The sequence below is a fragment of the Oncorhynchus masou genome, chromosome 26 (genome assembly GCF_036934945.1).
Source record: "Oncorhynchus masou masou isolate Uvic2021 chromosome 26, UVic_Omas_1.1, whole genome shotgun sequence".
In the NCBI taxonomy this organism is placed as follows: Eukaryota; Metazoa; Chordata; class Actinopteri; order Salmoniformes; family Salmonidae; genus Oncorhynchus; species Oncorhynchus masou.
In genome coordinates this window covers 23047063-23068782 of record NC_088237.1, presented here as the reverse complement: position 1 = coordinate 23068782, position 21720 = coordinate 23047063, and the positions used below count along the sequence as shown (strand labels likewise).

The 21720-nt window shown below is 41.1% G+C and overlaps 1 protein-coding gene across 1 annotated transcript; it reads right to left on the bottom strand.

Annotated features, from left to right (window-relative positions):
* Positions 1 to 301: 301 nt before the first annotated feature.
* LOC135515066 (ADP-ribosylation factor GTPase-activating protein 3-like) lies at positions 302 to 21663 on the bottom strand. Its single transcript, XM_064938884.1, has 16 exons — positions 21484 to 21663; positions 20465 to 20583; positions 20207 to 20279; positions 19782 to 19913; positions 19524 to 19604; positions 19299 to 19416; positions 19146 to 19202; positions 18952 to 18998; positions 18596 to 18747; positions 18339 to 18470; positions 17566 to 17703; positions 9801 to 9965; positions 9484 to 9607; positions 7420 to 7507; positions 2911 to 3035; positions 302 to 2525 (listed from the first exon to the last, which is right to left on the bottom strand). The coding sequence occupies exons 1-16, from the start codon at positions 21550 to 21552 to the stop codon at positions 2508 to 2510; spliced, it is 1638 nt and encodes a 545-aa protein (XP_064794956.1). The 5' UTR covers positions 21553 to 21663; the 3' UTR covers positions 302 to 2507.
* Positions 21664 to 21720: the final 57 nt, after the last annotated feature.

Below are 21720 nucleotides of genomic sequence, written 5' to 3'. Positions count from 1 at the left end.
GGGAAGATAATCAGGAAATAATTGTGTGTAGAATAAAATATCTGCATTGTTTTCAATTGCGGGTTTGTCACCGTACCTTCTAATGTGTCCTGCGCAGCTTGCGAACGTTGTAGAGCGAAACAGAAGACAGGTACACGTTCCTGAGAGTCTTGGCTTTCAGGCACCGGGTATAATAATAGCTTATAGCCCCAACTATTCAAAAGCTAGAGACAAATTCGCAGGATAAAAACTGAAAACGCTCAGTTTGTCACTACCGCTAAATTGCGCACATCGGAGGTTTCTCACGAGCAGAAAGGCAAGATAACAGAAATGATGTTTTATTAAACAGAATCATGACAAGTTTACAAGGCCCAGGCAACTGCCTGAGTTGCCTAATGGTAAGTCTGCCACTGAGGACATGCAAGTGCAGTATAATTTTTATTCTGAAGCAAAGTTTCTTATACACAGCAGCTAACAATGATACACACCTTGATTACACAAATTGAATGGATCTCTAAAGAGCTCATGTCCATAATGTATTTGAAACTATTATGAAACTAATGCAATGCTTCAGGTACTGTTCTATAGATGTACATTCAAGTAACATTTTTTTACTTGCAGGTTCTAATACAAATACACAAAAACTAGATCTTCCCATAATTGTCATTTTTAGGGCATGTGCACATATATCCTAATTCTTTGGATTACAGTAGAAAGAGAATTAACAAAAGCCCTGGTTGGTCACTGAATTACACACTATACAAAATCCAGATTCAAATGGGTAACGTTGCATCTTAAATATATTTCACTTCAGTGTTGAATCTCAACTCAAAAGTTCAAATTAGTAAGGATCAAAATGAGAAAAATATGCATTAAATGAGAGTTTGGTAGGTGATACTAGGTAGCCAGAAATACTTCTGGCAACATCCAGTTAAAGACTTCTAGCCAATCCCCTCAAAATAACAAAACCACACTACGCATAAACACCCAAAATATAACCCACATATACCCAGTGTGAAAATATACTCTAAACACCCTAAATAGTCTCTGCAAGGTACACAGTTCACAGAGGTAATTTACAATGAATCTGCTCAGCAAAGGGTTAGAGTTTACTCTTCACTAAACACACAGTACAACTTTTGTTGAAATGAGTCAGGCTCTAGGGAGGGCAGCCAATGGGTCCTTGATCACAGAGGGCCACGTCCCATTTCTTTTGCATGAGTTCCTTTCCTTCTCTTTTCCTTCATAGCCACAGAACAGTAAAATAATTGGATGGGTGTCCTGTGTTCCTCTCACAAACTAATGTGATCACGGAAAATAGAATCGGTTATTTGCCTGCGTTTAGACAGACAGCCCAATTCTGATTTTTTTTTTTATACACAGATCTTTTCACACCAGATCTTTTTAAAAAGCTGACTTGATTGGTCAAAAGACCTATTAGTGAGAAGAAAAAGATCAGTTGTGCTGCCTGTCTAAACTCAGCCTTTGAGAGTACTGGGACAGAACATTAAGATGCCATCAGTTCAGATGAATGAATGGAGTAGTCAATAGTAAGATGGGGAATATGTTTGGCTAATGAGAGGCAGACCAGATCATGCTACACTGTACAGGACCGTATCCGACCAGTGTGTCTACACACACACACAACACAAAATAAATCAGGTTGAGTATTTGGTCCTTCAGTCAAGTGACAAAAATGAGTGACAGACATAAGTACACTTCCAAGACTAAGGGCACTTTCAAACCAATGCAAACAATGCTTCAAAAGCACAGCAAACACCTTTTTTCAGAGAGCAGTGTACAGGTGGATAGAAGTGAATGAAATGGCAGAGCTACACGAATGTTCTCCACTTCACCATACCTCCAAACACACATTCAGTGAATCGGCACACGCACAATGCGTCGCAGGCATTTTGGTTTGAAGGCACCCTAACATTTAAGACATGTATCCTACATGGCAACATCTCTCTGCATTTGGCAGGTAATTAAAACAACGCCCATCAGATTAATTAACTCAATTATTTACATACCGCATGTAGAAAAATACATGTCTTCATTGCAAATAGCTACATAAAAACCAAGGTGACCAAGATGACATGATTCAATAACAATTGCACAGGGGAAAAGGAACCCAAAACCTAAGTCACCCTCAATTAGAACCACAATGGGATGATAACATTTTATTTTGAATACCATTGATGTAAATATCAAAACCAAAGGCCTGGACAGATTAAATAATAAGCTGCGTAAATAAGTGTTCTTCATACATCTACCTCATAGAGGATGTTGTTTCGACATCACTCCAATGTAGATAATTCATCCTTTATTCAAATAACTGCTATATACACACACATAGCTACAGCCCATGTTCTGGCCTACACAATGTTGCTAATTCGCTCTCTCCGTCCATCTCTCCCTCTCCTGCACGGCTTAGCTTGTCCATCGCACGTAAGGATGTTTACCGACTCCAATACCCAGGGGACCTAACAGGTTGTGTGTGTGTCATAACACAGGTACACACATTGGACTCACGCACTGTAGTGGTCCTGAAACAAATGAGATACACAACAACGTAAGAACCTACTGCTTACACCGTACCAGTTGTCGGAGTGTTGACGCTGCATAATTAGGTAACCTTAAAGTTGCCCTTATACACAATGTACTTTGGTAACTAGTATGTTGTATCTAGCATGCCCTTGACAAAATAGTCACTGATATTGTTGTTACTGTGCACTTACATAGTAATTAAAATCAAGAAAATGGATTTCCAATTGGAATAATGATGATATAAAGAAGGTCAAGTTCTTACTGTGTTGAAATTGCCTTACGGCTTAGTCCCCATAACACATTCACTTCAGTATGTGGCCCATGTGGGAGTCAATCTGCTGCTAGCACCAAGCTCCAACCAACAGGGCCATCTGAACCACAAACCTGAAGGGACGTGACTACTCCGCTGGCCATGACGGACAGCCTCCCGGCGGCAGAGCGGACCCCCAGCTTCAGCTGGGACATGTCTGGAGCACTGGGCAGCATGTTGGTCAGACGATATGAGCTGGCTACATGGGGACCAGAGAGAGAGAGGTGGTTAGTAACATCAGTGGCGGTGACAGTTGCTTTATAATGATCCTTCTTCTGAAATTGTGGAGGCGTACACATGCGATGCCTGGATTAATAAAGCCTCACTGACTAGGAGTGCTAATCTAGGATCAGATCCGTCTAATTCAATATGACCTGAAAGGCAAAACTGATCCTACTCAGATGTTTGTGAATATGGGCCCTGGTGTTCACTTGATTTAGTGATATAAAATGGTTAAATTGTACACTTGAAAGTGTGATATGCAGTGCACTCAAAGTATTCAGACACCTTGACATTTTCCACTGTTACGTTACAGCGTTATTCTAAAATTGATTTTTTAAAATCAATCTACAGGTTTTTCGAAATGTTTGCAAATGTATTAAAATAACAAATACCCGATTTAAATAACTATTCAGACTATGGAGACATGAAATTGAGCTCCGGTGCATCCTGTTGTTTTCAATGACCATCCTTGAGATGCTTCTTGGAGTCAATTCTATTGATTGGCCATGATCTGGAAAGGCACACCTGTCTACAGTCATGGCCAAAAATAGTCACCCTTGCACTTTTTTCCAAGTAACTCAAGAAATTGAACAAAGTATTTGGTCTCCACAATTCTTTATTTTACTGTTAATATTACAGAACATTTGTTTTTGATTCAGAACTTAATATCCATTTAAAATGTAAGAAATTACATTGACAAAATGATTGACACCCTAGACTTAATATTTGGTAGCACAGCCTTTGGTCAAATTGACTGCCTTCTCCTAACTGCTGTTTTCAGATCTCTCCACGAGTTAATAGGATTTAGATCTGGAATCATTGCCAATTAATCCACATAAAACGGCCAGAGTCGAGGACCTTGTGTATTTCAGGTAAAATAACTCAATCCCCAGGACAAATTAGACCAACAGCAAGCTAGCTAAATAAGACAAATTAGCTAGCAAGTGCAAGCTAACTACCCAGAAATGTTTAATGCTTTTTGACCTGTCCAAATGAATATAATTGGTTCAGTTTGTTTGATATTTTAACCTGTGTCGTGACCGCGTTTGGTGTGGGGGGGACAAAATACATTTATGCACGATGGCGTACAGTCGCAGCCGGTTTGGGTTCCGTGTCAGGTTGGAGTCATTAAAACTCGTTTTTCAACCACTCCACAAATTTCTTGTTAAAAAAAACTACAACTGTCATATCGCTCAGGAAGGAGACACGTGCTGTCTCGTAGAGATGAACGTACTTTGGTGCTAAAAGTACAAATCAATCCCAGAACAGCAGCAAAGGACCTTGTGAAGATGCTGGAGGAAACAGGTACAAAAGTCCTATATCGACATAACTTGAAAGGCCGCTCAGCAAGGAAGCCACTACTCCAAAACCGTCATAAAAAAGCCAGACTATGGTTTAGAACTGCACATGGAGACAAAGATCGTAATGTCCTCTGGTCTGATGAAACAAAAATATAACTGTTTGGCCATAATGACCGTTATGTTTGGAGGAAAAAAGGGGATGCTTGCAAGCCGAAAAACACCATCCCGACCGTGAAGCACAGGGGTGGCAGCATCATGTTGTGGGGGGTGCTTCACTGCAGGAGGTCGAGTGCACTTCACAAAAGATGGCATCATGAAGATGGAAAATTGTGGATATATTGAAGCAACATCTCAAGACATCAGTCAGGAATTTAAAGCTTGGTCACAAATGGGTCTTCCAAATGGATTATGACCCCTAGCAAACATCTAAAGTTGTGGCAAAATGGATTAAGGACAACAAAGTCAAGGTATTGGAGTGGCCATCACAAAGCCCTGACCTCAATCAAATATAACATTTGTGGGCAGACCTGAAAAAGTGTGTGCGAGCAAGGAGGCTTACAAACCTGACTCAGTTACAAAATTCACCCAAATTATTGTGGGAAGCTTGTGGAAGTCTACACAAAACATTTGACCCAAGTTAAACCATTTAAAAAGGCAATGCTACCAAATACTAATTGAGTGTATGTAAACTTCTGACCCATTGGAAACGTGATAAAAAATAAATAAAAGCTGAAATAAATCACTACTATTATTCTGATATTTCACATTCTTAAAATAAAGTTGTGATCCTAACTGACCTAAGACAGGGAATGTTTACTCTCATTAAATGTCAGGAATGGTGAAAAACTGAGTTTAAATGTATTTGGCGAAGGTGTATGTAAACTTCTGACTTCAACTGTATACACTACCGATCAAAAGTATGGGGTCACTTAAATTCCCTTGATTTTGAAAGAAAAGCAATTATGTCCATTAAAATATCAAATTTATCAGAAATACAGTGTAGACATTGTTAATTTTGTAAATGACTATTGTAGCGGGAATCGGCAGATTTGTTACGGAATATCTACGTAGGCGTACAGAGGCCCATTATCAGCAACCATCACTCCTGTGCTCCAATGGCACGTTGTGTTAGGAAATCCAATATTATTATTTTAAAAAGGATAATTGATAATTAGAAAACCCTTTTGCAATTATGTTAGCACAGCCGAACACGGTTGTTCTGATTAAAGAAGCAATAAAACTGGCCTTTTTAGACTAGTTGAGTATCTTGAGCATCAACATTTGTGGGTTCGATTACAGGCTCAAAATGGCTAGAATCAAAGAACTTTATTCTGAAACTCGTCAGTCTATTCTTGTTCTGAGAAATTAAGGATATTCCATGCGAGAAAATGCCAAGAAACATAAGATACCATACAACACTGTACTACTCCCTTCACAGAAGAGCGCAAACTGGCGCTAACCAGAATAGAAAGAGGAGTGGGAGGCACCGGTGCACAACTGAGCAAGAGGACAAGTACATTTGAGTGTCTAGTTTGAGAAACAGACGCCTCACAAGTCATCAACTGGCAGCTTCATTAAATAGTACCCGCAAAGACACTAGTCTCAATGTCAACAGTGAAGAGGTGACTTCGGGATGCTGGCCTTCTAGGCAGAGTTACAAAGAAAAAGCCATATCTCAGACTGGCCAATAAAAAGGAAACATTAAGATGGGCACAAGAACACGGACACTGGACAGAGGAACTCTGCCTAGAAGGCCAGCATCCCGGAGTTGCCTCTTCACTGTTGACATTGAGACTGGTGTTTTGTGGGTACTATTTAATCAAGCTGCCAATTGAGGACTTGGTTTTTGCTCTGACATGCACTGTCAATTGTGGGACCTTACAGATATCTTTCTATATCCATACACACGTATGTAAAGTCCCACAGTTGACAGTGCAAGTCAGAGTAAAAACCAAGTCATGAGGTCGAAGGAATTGCCGTAAAGCTCCAAGACAGGATTGTGTTGAGGCACAGATCTGGGAAAACACAGTGGCTTCCATCATTCTTAAAAACGTAAGAATTTTAGAACCACCAAGACTCTTCCGATGTTCACTCTAACAGAGTTCCTCTGTGGAGATGGGAGAACCTTCCAGAAAGACAACCATCTCTGCAGCACTCCACCAATCAGGACTTTATGGTAGTGGCCAGACGGAAGCCACCACTCAGTAAAAAAAAAAAGGTATATGACAGCCCGCTTGGAGTTTGACAACAGGCATCTACTCTCAGACAATGAGAAACAAGATTCTCTGGTCTGATGAAACCAATATTAAACTCTTTGGCCTGAATGCCAATCGTCACATCTGGATGAAACCTGGCACCATCCCTACAGTGAAGCATTGTGGTTGCTGCATCATGATGTTTTTCAGCAGTAGGGCCTGGGAGACTCGTCAGGATGAGGCAAAGCTGAATGGCGAAAAGTACAGATGAAAACCTGCTACAGAGTGCTCAGGACCTCAGACTGGGGTAAAGGTTCACCTTCCAACAGCACAATGACCCAAGACAACGCAGGAGTGGCTTTGGGACAAGTCTTTGAACGTCCTTGAGTGGCCCAGCCAGAGCCCAGACTTGAACCCAATCTAACATCTCTGGAGACACTTGAAAAAGCTGTGCAGTGACGCTCCTCGTCCAACCTGACAGAGCTTGAGAGGATCTGCAAAGAAGAATGGGAAATACTCCCCAAATACAGGTCTGCCAAGCTTGTAGTGTCATACCCAAGAAGACTTGAGGCTGTAATCACTGCCAAAGGTACTTCAACAAAGTACTGAATAAAGGGGTCTGAATACTTATGTAAATGTGATGTCAATATTTAGATTAATACAATTTACAAACATTTCTAAAAACCTTTTTTGCTTTGTCATTATGGGGTATTGTCCGTAGATTGACAAGGGGGAAAAAAACTATTGAATCCATTTTAGAATAAGGCTGTAACGTAACAGAATGTGGAAAAAGACAAGGGGTCTGAATACTTTCCCGAATGCGCTGTATGAAATGGTTAAGTATACACTAGTTGGCTTCCCTTACCCATCTGTTTCTTTGGGTCATCAAACAGGTCAGCTGAGCTGATGGAGTTGCTTCCAGAGAACCTCTCCAGGCGAGTCTTCGCCTCATACTGCATTGAAACAACCATATTAATACTTTATACTTCAAATGACATACTTGATACTGAACAATGAGCATACTACACATAGGGGTATTACTGTAATAGGGATTTTCAGGTGGATAAAAAAAAAAAAAAAACAGTTGTAGATAATAATAAAAAAAGCAATGTTGCAACAGGGAAACACAGCCAGAACAGAAGCAGATAAATGTCTAACAGCCTTCTCTGAGAAAGACATAAATTAATTCCATAGCACCAAATGAACTGTAAACACCAGCCTGAGAGGCTTGTAGGACATCACAGCCTAGTGTAAAACTTTAACCAGAACAGTCAACACTGGCAGACATTTGATACTGGCAGTCAATTAGATCAAAAAGGTAGGAACATCAGTACAACATAATTATAGACCCAAATAATTTGTCATTACGAATCCATTTTTTCAAATATTCACTACTGGTCAATAGTTTATGAACACCTACTCATTCAAGTTTTTGTTTCTAGTAATTTTCTAGATTGTAGAATAATAGACACAAAAACTTAGAAATAACACATACGGAATCATGTACTAACCAAAAAAGTGTTAAATCAAAAGATACTTATTTGAGATTCTTCAAAGACGCCACCCTTTGCCTTGACTGCTTTACACACGCTTGGCATTCTCTCAACCAGTTTCACCTGGAATGCTTTTCCAACAGTCTTGAAGGAGTTCCCACATATGCTGAGCACTTGTTGGCTGCATTTCCTTCACTGCGGTCCAACTCATCCCGAACCATCTCAGTTGGGTTGAGGTTGGGTGATTGTGGAGGCCAAGTAATCTGATGCAGCACTCCATCACTCTCCTTCTTGGTTAAATAGCCCTTACACAGCCTGGAGGTGTGCGGATTCATTGTCCTTAGAAAAACAAATGACAGTCCCACCAAGCGCAAACCAGATGGGATGGCGTATCGCTGCAGAATGCTGTGGTAGCCATGCTGATTAAGTGTACCTTGAATTCTAAATAAAATCACAGACCGTGTCACCAGCAAAGCACCCCCACTCTTCACGGTGGGAACCACACATGCGGAGATCATCCGTTCACCTACTTTGCGTCTCACAAAGACACGGTGGTTGGAACAAAAAATCTCAAATTTGGACTTAGACTAAAATGACAGAATGCCACTTGTCTATTGTCCATTGCTCGGGTTTCTTGACCCAAGCAAGTCTCTTCTTCTTATTGGTGTCCTTTAGTAGTGGTTTCTTTGCAACAATTTGACCATGAAGGCCTGAACAGTTGACTTTGAGATGTGTGTTACTTGAACTCTGAAGTATTTATTTGGGCTGCAATCTGAGGCTGTTAACTCTTATAAACCTATCCTCTGCAGCAGAGTTAACTGGGTATTCCTTTCCTATGGTGGTCCTCATGAGAGCCAGTTTCATCATAACGCTTGATGGTTTTTGAGACTGCACTTGAAGAAACTTTCAAAGTTCTTGAAATTTTCCACATTAAGAAATGAATGTCAGTCAAAGTAATGTATTGTAGTTTCTCTTCGCTCATTTGAGCTGTTCTTGTAATAATATGGACTTGGTCTTTTAACAAATAGGGCTATCTTCTGTATACCACCCTTACTTTGTCACAACAGAACTGATTGGCTCAAACGCATTAAGGAAAGAAATTACACAAATTACCTTTTAACAAGGCACACCTGTTAATTTAAATGCATTCCAGGTAACTAACTACCTCGAAGCTGGTTGAGAGAATGCCAAGCATGTGCGAAGCTGTCATCAAGGCAAAGGGTGGTTACCTTGAAGAACCTCAAATATAAAAATGTTTTTTTTTAACACTTGTGGTTACTACATGATTCCATATGTGTTATTTCATAGTTTTGAGGTCTTCACTATTATTCTACAATGTAGAAAATTGTAAAAATAAAGAAAAACCCTGGAATGAGTAGATATGTCCAAACTTTTGACTGGTACTGTATGTGTGTATGCCGTGACAGTGTGCCTACCTCAGAGTCATCCTGCTTGCCAAAGTACATGTCAGAGGAGATGGCCTTGACGTCCCCAAACTTCTTGCGGGCGTCGCCTGAGTCTGAGACAGGGACTGGGTCTGCTTTCCGCCGGGCTGCGGTCCTGTATGTGAGAGAGGGAGGGTGCATTCAGGAACAACTGCAGTGAGAAACTTAAAATAGAGAAGACATAATAAAAATTAAAAATAAAATAAAAATAAAGTGGCTCAGGGGACTTATACGGCCAAAATAAAATGTTACTTTTTCACATACATCTCTGTATTTTCATCCCTGGAAATCAAACAGTCATATAGTACCTGTCGTCCTGTGACGAACTCTTGGTGCTCAGGTAGAAGTCTGGCTCTGGCTTCCTGCTCTCTTTCCTCCAGCCAGACTCCCCTGTCTCGCTCCAATTGGAGAAGAACTTGTCAGAGGATTCTGTCGGGTCATCAAACTTGGTCATTGAACTGGTCATCGACATCCTGATGGGTTTCATATGGAAAAGAGAGCTCAATTGTTGATTTTTTACAATATATTGGCATTTCTTTTTACAATTTAACAATCAAAATGTGACAATTAATCCCCCGTTATTCCTTCCAGCTACACAAAACACCATGCTACATGGGGGCACATCATGCAAAACCCTTCCCAACACAGAAACACACAACCTCCCTCCCCCAGCATTAGCTTCACTGATTATCAACAAGAAAAAAATAAACAGAATGACCTTCACATTCCATGCTAGAATATAAATTATCCAACACAAAAACAATACATTAATGAAGAAAGCAGTAATGAGGCAGCTACGGTGATGTCTCTAGAAACTTCTGAAAGTCCCCCAGACATCAGTAAATTCAAAGGATTTATTACATAAATGTTATGTTATTTTTTCTGATGGAATATAGGAAGATGTGGCTGAAAGAACTATCCGCTTGCTTGGTGGAGTGTCACTCTTCCATATAATAGCTGTGCATTTATTGGCTGCAATGACTGCCAATTTAATGAATCTGGTTTTGCTACAAATATTAAACTGGTAGAAGAGAATCATCTCCAAAAAAGTATAAGGGAAGGCTCTAGTGGTACCGTCATATTATTGACCTGTGATGAGATCTGAATGTCTTTCCAATAATTTCTGAGTTCAGGGTAGAACAAAAACATGCATAAGTGCAACATTTGGAATACTTGGAATTGATCTTCTACAGTCTCTCTGGTGTAAAGTAGACCCTACGTAAAATATTGAATTGCATTAACTTGTGCCTTGTGTTAAATGAAAGATGCTGAGCATCTAAAAAGAGCTTTCCCCATTTCTCATCCTCAATGAGACCAAGGTCATCATGCCACTTCATGCAAGCTTTCAGAGGTTCATCGTTCCCCAACAGAGCTTGAAGACCAGAGTACATGTAGTAAATTAAACCTTTTACCCCTTTCCTCCCCAGCCACAGTTTCATTTGTAGTTTTACTCATGGGCTGAATCCTACCTCCCTGCTGAGTGGCAATGTAATGCCTAACCTGTAGGAACTTGAAGAAATGAGTTTGAGGTAACTGAAAATGAGATGCCAGTTGTTGAAAGGACAGTAGTTCACCTTCTATAGAGATTACCAAATGTATTCATTTCTTTGTTGATCCAAGAAAATGTAATACCATCTCAGGGCTTTGGGACAGATGGGGTTATTATAGAAAGGTGTATGTTCATATATAGATCTAAACCCTTCTGTTTATTTTCAGACTTCAATACATATATTTCAAGTGTTTTTAATGAAAGGGGTATTTATGAGACCTAGCAAAGCTTTAGGTGGGCAAATATAAAAAGGTATAGATGCCAATGTAGCAGGGGTCAGACACTCCTCTGTCTCCAAGAGGGTGAACTTGTATCTTTCCATACCCACACAGCCTTTAACTGACATGTCCAGTAATACAACTGGAAATCAGGTAGAGTTAGTCCTTCTGAGTATGGTTTGCATAAAGTTGTGAGTTTAACTCTGGGGAGGGTTTCCCTTTCCACAGAAATGAAGAAACCTTCATATTAAGTTGTTTGAAAAAAGCTTTGGGAATATGAAAGGGCAAGGTTTGAAAAAGGTACACAAATTGTGGTAATATATTAATGTTTACACAATTGACCTGCCCAATAAGAGAAATTGTTAAATCCCACCATCTATCCAATTCTTCCCCAACCTTTTTGAGAAGTGGAGTATAGTTCAGTTGATATGTCTTAATAATTTCAGAAGGAATTTGCAATCCAAGATGTCATTTTCGGTGGTTTCCAAGAAAACGGCTGGTCTAAGATTGGGTTCTGCATAACTGCCCTGTTAAAAGGAATACTCTTCGATAAGTTTATTTTTTATCCTGAAAAGGTCCGATATTCTTTCAGGATGTCAACTAATGCTCTGAGTAGAATTTCTGGTTTAGTGGGGTAAAGCAAAATGTCATCGGCATATAGCGAGACCAGATGTTCAGGCCCACCTATACAAACACACATGGATGGTTGGATGGATGAGATCTAAAAGCTTCTGCCAGTGGCTCTATAGCCAAAGACAAAAAGGAGAGGACTAGCGAGACAACCCTGTCTTGTGCCACGTGATAGAGAGAACTGTGAGGAAATGTTTCCATTAGTCAGGATCTGAGCTGCCGGATATTTGTACAGTAATCTAATCAGTAATCCAATCAGACCTACATACTTAGGTCCAATATTCATCCTCTGTAAAACTTCAAAACAGGTAGTTCCATTCTATGCTGTCAAAAAGCTTTTTCCGCATTTAATGAAGCCGCCACTACAGATTCTTGGCCATTCTCTACATAATGTATAATACTAAATAATCTTCTGATATCAGAAGATGAGCGGTTTCTTACAAAGCCTGTTTGGTCCATATCAACCAAGTCCAGAAGTACCTTATCCAGTCTAAGAGCTATGAATTTCGCAAGAATCTTATATGAAGTGTTCAATAGGGATATTGGTCTATACGACCCACAAAGCAGAGGATCTTTCCCAGGTTAACAAAACTGTGACCAGGGCCTGTTCAAGTGTGCCTGGGAGTGTTTGTCTCTATGGCATATTTAAACATACTGCAAAGAGGCTCAAATAGTTTGGGTAAAAAGGATCGATAGAATTCAACTGGGAATCCGTCTAACCCTGGTGATTTTCCCCCAGCAGTGTTGAAAATGGATTCCCTAATTTCCTCTGATGTAATCTCTTTCTCCAAGTGCTCTCTATCCTCATCAGTTAAAGTTTGTACATTGAGTTTGTTCAAAAACTCACGCTTTGTGGCAGGGGCATCCCCTTCAGACTTGTAGAATGTTTCATAAAACTCCTTAAAGACTAGATTCATTTCCTCAGGACTGTGAACAACTGTGTTATTGGGTAGCTTAATAGAGCTAATAACGCTACTTGCATCCTCTCATCCTCTCTGCCAAGCAAGCAAATTTCCTGCTTTATCTCCATGTTCGTAGTAGTTTTGTTCTCCAAAGAGCTTTTCCGTGTTATGGGTAGTCAGGGGTGTTATATTCCAATTGCTTTGAGTCTAATTTTTGCAGAGTTGAGTTGTCAAATGTTACACTACTTCATTCTCCAATGAATTTACTTGAGCCTTATACATCTAACGAGCACCTGAACTAAAGGATATGACTTGCCCCCTCAGATATGCAACGAGAGCTTCCCATAAAATTAGGAGTGAGGCAGTTGTTATTGGTGCTAAAAAATATGTCTATTTGAGTGTTCAGAAATTTTACAAATGTGGGATTATTTAGTAAGTATGTGCCAAACCTCTATCTTATTGAGGGTGGCTGTGCTCTACTGACAGGTACTGAAGCCAGCAGGGCAGAATTATCTGATATACATCTTTGTACAGTGGGGCAAAAAAGTATTTAGTCAGCCACCAATTGTGCAAGTTCTCCCACTTAAAAAGATGAGGCCTGTAATTGTCATCATAGGTACACTTCAACTATGACAAACAACAACAAAAATCCAGAAAATCACATTGTAGGATTTGTAATTTATTTGCAAATTATGGTGGAAAATAAGTATTTGGTCACCTACAAACAAGCAAGATTTCTGGCTCTCACAGACCTGTAACTTCCTCTTCAAGAGGCTTTTCTGTTCTCCACTCGTTACCTGTATTAATGGCACCTGTTTGAACTTGTTATCAGTATAAAAGACACCTGTCCACAACCTCAAACAGTCACACTCCAAACTCCACTATGGCCAAGACCAAAGAGCTGTCAAAGGACACCAGAAACAAAATTGTAGACCTGCACCAGGCTAGGAAGACTGAATCTGCAATAGGTAAGCAGCTTGGTTTGAAGAAATCAACTGTGGGAGCAATTATTAGGAAATAGTAGACATACAAGACCACTGATAATCTCCCTCGATCTGGGGCTCCACGCAAGATCTCACCCCGTGGGGTCAAAATGATCACAAGATCGGTGAGTAAAAAATCCCAGAACCACACAGGTGGACAGAGTGAATGACCTGCAGAGTGCTGGAACCAAAGTAACAAAGCCTACCTTCAGTAACACACTATGCAGCCAGGGACTCAAATCCTGCAGTGCCAGACGTGTCCCCCTGCTTAAGCCAGTACATGTCCAGGCCCGTCTGAAGTTTGCTAGAGAGCATTTGGACGATCAAGAAGATTGGGAGAATGTCATATGGTCAGATGAAACCAAAATATAACTTTTTGGTAAAAAAAAAAAAAAACTTGTCATGTTTGGAGGACAAAGAATGCTGAGTTGGATCCAAAGAACACCATACCTACTTCCATCAGCAATGGCATTGAAGATGAAACGTGGCTGGGTCTTTCAGCATGACAATGATCCCAAACACACTGCCCGGGCAACGAAGGAGTGACTTCGAAAGAAGCATTTCAAGGTCCTGGAGTGGCCTGGCCAGTCTCCAGATCTCAACCCCATAGAACATCTTTGGAGGGAGTTGAAAGTCCGTGTTGCCCAGCAACAGCCCCAAAACATCACTGCTCTAGAGGAGATCTGCATGGAGGAATGGGCCAAAATACCAGCAACAGTGTGTGAAAACCTTGAAGACTTACAGAAAACGTTTGACCTCTGTCATTGCCAACAAAGGGTATATAACAAAGTATTGAGATAAGTATTTGTTCAATAACACAAGTTTATTTTCCACCATAATTTGCAAATAAAATCATAAAATCCTACAATGTGATTTTCTGGATTTTTTTTTGTCTGTCATAGTTGAAGTGTACCTATGATGACAATTACAGGCCTCTCATCATTTTAAGTGGGAGAACATGCACAATTGGTGGCTGACTAAATACTTTTTTGCCCCACTTTAAGTACTTACACCCAGTAGTTAAACTTCCCTTGGCTGCAGGAATAAGAAATAAGTAAATTCTAGAGTAACTTATGGACAGGGGAGTAAAATGAGTATTCTTTAACCTTTGTTGTGAAATCCAAAGTCTTTTTCTGCGTTTAACATTTTAGCTGCCTGTGTGAAGCTGATACTATTAGAGGAATATCTATCACTGGAAGAGTCCAGTACCAAGTTATAATAATGGCAGGGATTCTCTCTGATGATGGGGACGTTAACCCATTAATGAGTTGAAAATGAGTTGACAATGCTCATTAATGAGTATGGCCACCCATCTTGCCCTAGAGGTGAAAGATGAATAGTACACTTGACCCACCCACTCTCTTCAGTTTATCATGCTCAGAGTCAGTCAGGTTTGTCTCCTGAAGGAGAGCTATATCAACCTTGCTGCTTGAGATAATTCAGAATGCGTTTGCGCTTGACTGGGCATTTAGTACCCCTAATGTTAAGTGACTGGGCATTTAGTACCCCTAATGTTAAGTGACTGGGCATTTAGTACCCCTAATGTTAAGTGTCATAAATGTATAGTTATTAGGTGCAGACATCTTTAAAGAAAAGAAATAGGGAAAAGGAAAGAAACAAACTTGCGTTGTGTATATACACAAAGTGTACAAAAGTATAAAGTAGTAAACATCCCGTGAGCTAATACCCTGACCCTACAAACCCACCCATCCCCCCTCCCCAACTGAGGGAGTTAAAGAACCCATATCCTTAGATGCTAGTCTTTAAGCTAGATGTACCTGCTATGCATAGCATTACTCGAATTAGGTTAATTCTAAATAATATGTATATGGAATTAGAAGTACATTCACTGTTCCTTGTAGCATGAAAATATTGTTAGTCAAGTAACAAAATACAATTCGATTACAACAATAATGACCAGACTATTTAGCCCCACTTGAGGATGTCAACAAAAATAAATAAAAATACAGCTCTGGTGCGTTCAGTCACCAACAGAGCCTACCCGCACTCGACAAATGTCAACCAATCGGCACTGTGCCGCGTGGCGACAAAAGCGATGACCACAAACGCACCCCAGCAGGTCAGGAAATAGAAATCAAGCTGTGACGTATAAATGAAAACCTTTAGACGATAACTATCATCTCTCAAATATAAAATAGGGACTAGTAGTTAAACAATCACCATCCTCCTGAGTTCACCCTCACACACCAACAAAAAGGTTTGTTTTGGGGGGTGAGGGTGAATGACTGGCTAAATATTACAGTCATTATTGTTGTAATCAAAGTGTGTGTGTGTGAGATATATACACAACACGTGAAGCTATCAGCCAGCCAGTGAGAAGCTTATCCCTGTCTTGGTATCACTAAAGCCAGCATACATCTCTAACAAGCCAGCAACTGTAATAGTAGCGCAAATCTCCTGAAGTAATAGAAAACATAGTTAGGCTTGAATCCCAGTCAAAAGCCACAACTATATAACCAAACTCGACTGGGTTTGGCATAGTGTGGATGTATAGTAGCTATAGCTACACCCTTGTAGACTTAGCGAGCTGGCTAAATAGCACAGCCAACATTAGCTATGATCCAAATTTACCTCGTCAGTCATTGTCACGCTAGCCAGCCAGTCGATCATTTGAGTAATTTCTTCATGTGCTAACAGTTCACTGTATCCAAGTTCAAAAGACAGTTCCTCGGGGTGTAAGAGACGTGAACAAGTCAGAAAGTTCTTTCCTCATGTATGTTTCAACCATCTTCGCTGAGTCAAATGTGAGCTCAACATTCTTGGTTTATGCCAAGCCAGCCTGACGCAGAAGTCTCTTCAGTGGGGAAAAGCCATCCTCCTCTTGTTTAGTGTGGGAGAAAGATCCGGAAAGATCATGATTCTGGCATCTCTGTACTTGAGCTCTCCCTTTGCTCGGGCAGCAGAGAGGATGCGAACAGTGTCCTGGTACCGTAGAAATTTAATGACAAATGCCCTGGGATGCAACCTGGCCAGGCAGCCACCTCCGTAGGGTGCGATGGGCCCTACAGGGAATCCATTCCTGTAGATAGGAGATCACGTCTCTTCAAGGCCTCCGGGAAACCTTGAAGTCTCAAATTCGAACACCTTTGGAAATTTCTGTAATAATCAGATTTCTCCTCGAGTTTAGAGATGGAGTCTTCCAACTTCTTGTATTTTTGGTTCACTTCCTCGCGGACGTCCAGGATGGGAGCCTGGTGGTCAGCATGGTCTTTTTCTAACTTTTTCCACTCATCCCTTTGTGACTTTCTGGTCTTCGTGGAGTTTATCGACCAGCACATCAATTTTGTTGAGGCGTTCAGAAAGTGTCTCTTGGAATTTTGTTATACCCTTGTCCATCTCCATTCTGAACCATGCTGGTGCTTCTTCCGAGCTAGCATCAGCCGAGGCCGAACAAGAGCTGTCAGAGGGACAATTTTCCATGCCTCGTTTGAGGCTTTGACATATTTATTTTGATTCGGCGATACAATATTTTAACTTCCAACTCACTATTAACAAAAAGGTAAACAGTGTCAAAATGCCTTAAAATTGTTTGAAAGTTTGAGGACACTATGCTGACGCGTATTGTTAAAGCTTCGCCATTGCCGGAAGTCAGAGAGCTCAATTTTAATGGATTTCTTTCCCAGATCTTTTTGTGATGTCTTTCCAACTCCCACTACAAGACAACACAAAGAGATCTGAGACCAGCCTAGCCATGTCAGTGATTACTTCCAAGAAGTAATGACCCATTGCTAAAGTATTGGAACGTTGGAGTGTGTAGGTAGTGTGGTGACCTGGATGTAAAGGAGCCTTCGTCAGTCTCCTCTTCCTCCTTCTCTGTGTACCTCCGGCTCTTAGTGGGCTGCTTGGACCCCACTGGGCTCTCCTGCTGGATAGTGTGCATGTCTGACAGTACAGAGTGAGACACGCCACTAGAGGGAGATAGAGAGGGGGGAGAGAATGGAGTCAAATAATCAAAGTATTTGTTACCACAATATCTCCAATGGTTACATGTTTCAGTCCCAACAATAATATAATTATTTTAGATCAGGGTTTCCCAAATTAGGAGTCATGACCAATGTGCAGGGGGGGGAGGGGACCGATTGGACAAGACCAGACACTAAATCAGACTGGGAGAAAAAGAACAATCAATTATGTTCTTTTCTACACAGAAGACCATACAACATTATTGCCTGATGATCTTCTTTACTTCCCAATACCTTTGATGCATTTCAATCACTTCAAACCATAGTCGTCAGATTGAAATACTGTCAAAATACTGTCTGACAGATTTCTAATAGACTGTCATAACCCAAATTAATTAAGTAAACAATGGCAGTTGATTACATGAAAAAAAATGTTTACATGGTGGAGTCGCCAAAATGTTTTAATATCAAAATGGGATCACACAGCAAAAAGTTAGCAAATCCCTGTTTTAGAAGATGAGTGACTTATCCTCTGCAATGTAAAGTACCCCTTTAAACTATTCTACATAGAACATCTGTAAAAAGTGTGTTAAGAAATAAACAAATCCTTTTATCACCACCATCAATTAAATCCCCCCCACCTCCTGCTGCCAAAGCCCATGCCCAGTCTCTCAGCCTGCTCCTTCTTCTTCTCCCCCATCCCCTTCATCTTCTCTGTATTACTCCTCTGCTGCGCCTCCAGATCCTTATAGGCCAGTCTCATGGAGGCACCACTAGAGAGGGGAAGAGGTGGAGAAAGAGAAATGGATAAGCAGGGTGAAGATTAGAGAATAATAGATCATGTGGATGAGAGAGCGAGAGGCCAATTAAAGCCCATTTAAATTGGAGTGAGACTCACATGGATTCCTCTGCTGGTTGGGGGCTGTTCTTGGTGGTGGGTGCTGTATCTTTCTCATTGAGTTTGTCTACCGCCTGTGCTTTCTTCTCCAGGTCACAGAAACTCTGTTTGCTCACCTTCTTACCCCCAAGACCACCTTTCTTAGCACCCAACTGAGACAAAACACAGGACACATGTGAATACGCGTCTACTAATCTACTGACCCACAAGATGCATGAGCAATGTACACAGTCCCTTCACACTAAATCCCCCACCCACACACACCACCACCAAATTCACTCTTATTCATAAGCACAACACTCATAGGTACAGGGGAGGAACATTACCTCCTTAATCCACTACCATAGAGTACATACTGTTTTCTTGGCCCCAGCTGGTTTCTTCTTGAGAAGAGAGGAGGATTCTAAGGGAGAAGTGACAGTGGGCATTAGAATACGGTTGATAGAAGCTGATAAGAGCTACTGTTCCAGGCTCAGATATTTAATGTACTCCTAATGCTGAAGGTTCAAGTTGAGTATCTTTAGTCTCTAGGTCCTCTTGGTCCTCTTACCTAAGGCTTCTTTAGGAGACATACTTAGCACGTCAACACTGGGACCCTCTGTATTACCTGAAGACAGAAAGAGCTGAGGGCATAGACGACATGGACAAACAAATGCAAGTGTATGTGTGTTTCTGAAGTGTAAATATTGAAATAGAGGTATACCGTTTTTGTCCCTCTCGGTTTCTTTTGTAGAGGGTTCCTCTACTGGGGTGGGGCTTAGATTCATCTGGGCGGAGCTTGTTATATTAGGCTGGGCGGAGCTACGATCATCAGGGAATGCCTACCAAAATATGCAAGGTATGTAAACAACATGACCATGTAAACAACATGCACATCCATACTCTTCTACAATTTCAAACAAATAAGTACTAAAAGTCACACACACACCTGCGCGTGCATACTGAAGAAATCCTCCTCCTTATTGACAGGAGATGTTGGAGAGAGGGGGGCCTGGCTGTCCAGCCACAACTGCAGGGAAACAAAACAGAGGATTCCTTGGCATCTATAAGGACCTAAGTATACACTCCTTTAAATCAGCCATGTTGATGCGACATGATTATGTTGTTAAAGACAGTATAACAAGTAACCAATGTTGACTAAATCCATTTTTGCCCAGTGGAATGTCTGGATGGATGTGTGTGGCACCTCAGTGCCGAAGCGCCTTGTGGCCTGCGTGGCCGAGGTCTTGATCTTCTCGCGGTAGAGCACAGCGGCTCGGCTGTTGTACTTGGTGTTTGCGGCATTGGACGTGCAGCCTTGCTGGGCAAAGAAGGCATTCTGAGACACACAGGGGGAAAACAATGGTTTGAATTACACATTGACTCTGTAATACAAAAAGGCATTGTTAATAGTTATCAGAATATTGCATTATAATATTGCATACACAATACAGGTATTATACAGGGCCCTATTGTGACATCATGACAACATACAGTACCCTATACATTCTAGAAATAATGCCCACTCATGCAGTCAGAAACATTACTAGTAGCACCCTCTCAGCGCTTAACACAGCAGGTTGGGACGTGGCTGCCCACCAGTCAGTGCCCACCATGGATGGCTTTACTCACCGCGCTGGCATTGCCGCCCACCTGCATGCATCGCAGCTGGTACCAGGACCAGTTAGAGTCCAGCTCAGTAGACCTGAAACAAACAATACACAGGTCTGATTCTGAACACTCCATCGGGTCATAACGTGTCAAACTGTGTGTTGTGTGAAGCCAATGGTCCTGTCCAGAAACAATCCCTTGCCCCTACCCACTAGTGTAAATCTGAAAGAACAGGATGGGGTAGGCAACAAATGAGTTTTTTCATTCATTGTTCCTTACCTGATGAATGACAAGTGCACTCCTAATGACCTGTGTGTTCCTGAGCAGTCTATACAGAGAAACACTCCATAGGTGATACTGGCCCAGCTAGGATTCTTAGCCGAACAGTCAAAGCACGCCTGTAATAGGAAAGAAGTTCAACAGCTTTGGAAAACATGAGACTTGAATACAGACAAGGTGTTCGCTGTCTCCTTCATGCAGTGATAAGTCTATGGGGACATTGATAAGCAAGTTAATATGAGCGCATGACAAATAGATAGCAAAACACTAACAAATAATGAAGCAATCCAGTTGCGTGGAGGTCTGAAGTACAAAACTTTGACCTCATACTGTATATTTTATTTATATTTTCCTATTTTTTCTAGTATAAACTTTATTTTATTGCCTCTACTTGTCCACACATTAATAAGAGAACGCCGAAATGTACCAAAATTAGATCTAAACCAGCTAGTTACAAATGTTGCAATATAGTGGACACAATGTTTCCAAAACTGCTTTTCGATGCTTGCGGTTGCAACATTGTCGCGTTCAATGTAGCCAGGCCTAAACAGCAGACGGAAACAGCTGGAATCGACAGTTTATGAGCCAAAAAGGTATTGTTTATGTCTGTGTGACGTCTTTCATATGTGGTGTCCATGAGTCAACATCTCCAGACATCTATAATTTACAATAAACACACTGACGCTAAAGAAGTGGACTGTCCAACCAGTTTCTTAAAGTACCATCTTTGACCCAACTGTCATCATGCCACATGACAGCTGGCTCGAACGTGACTGTCCAGGATGTTCTATCGTTCCATTTAAACAGCTCATGCCAATTCTTTCTTCAACACTGCAAAAACATATTTTGTCAGGAGGATGTGCAATGAGCATACGTGGTTCAAAGCTTTTCCATGTGCGTTTGTTACGACGCATCTACCCCTGCACAGCAAAACAGTGCGACGTGTCATTTTTTCCCCTCCGAAGCTAGCTAACATTAGCTACTTCCTCGTTAAAGACAGAAAGCGTATCAACTCTCACCTTATTCGTAGAAAGGGAACGTAGTCGTTTGAAAATGGCAGCAATATCTTGCTTGCTGGGCTCTGACATCTTTCCACCTGTTGTTAATTTCACCTGATAGGTAAAGCGCAGCGTTGAGCAAATTTGTTTCCCTGTGAATCAAAAATACTTCCGTGCTGGTCTTGGGTAAAGGCACCCGTCAGAACGATAACCTTTTGTGCCTGTACTGATTGGTCAGCAGTAACACATGGGCGTAAT

Excerpts from the sequence above, each read along its gene's own strand:
- LOC135515066 (XM_064938884.1), bottom strand. The coding sequence starts at position 21,552 with ATGTCAGAGCCCAGCAAGCAAGATATTGCTGCCATTTTCAAACGACTA. Across the intron at positions 20,584-21,483 it reads GTTCCCTTTCTACGAATAAG|GCGTGCTTTGACTGTTCGGC; the intron begins GTGAGAGTTGAT and ends TTCCTATTACAG. Across the intron at positions 19,203-19,298 it reads AACCGAGAGGGACAAAAACG|GTAATACAGAGGGTCCCAGT; the intron begins GTATACCTCTAT and ends TTCTGTCTTCAG.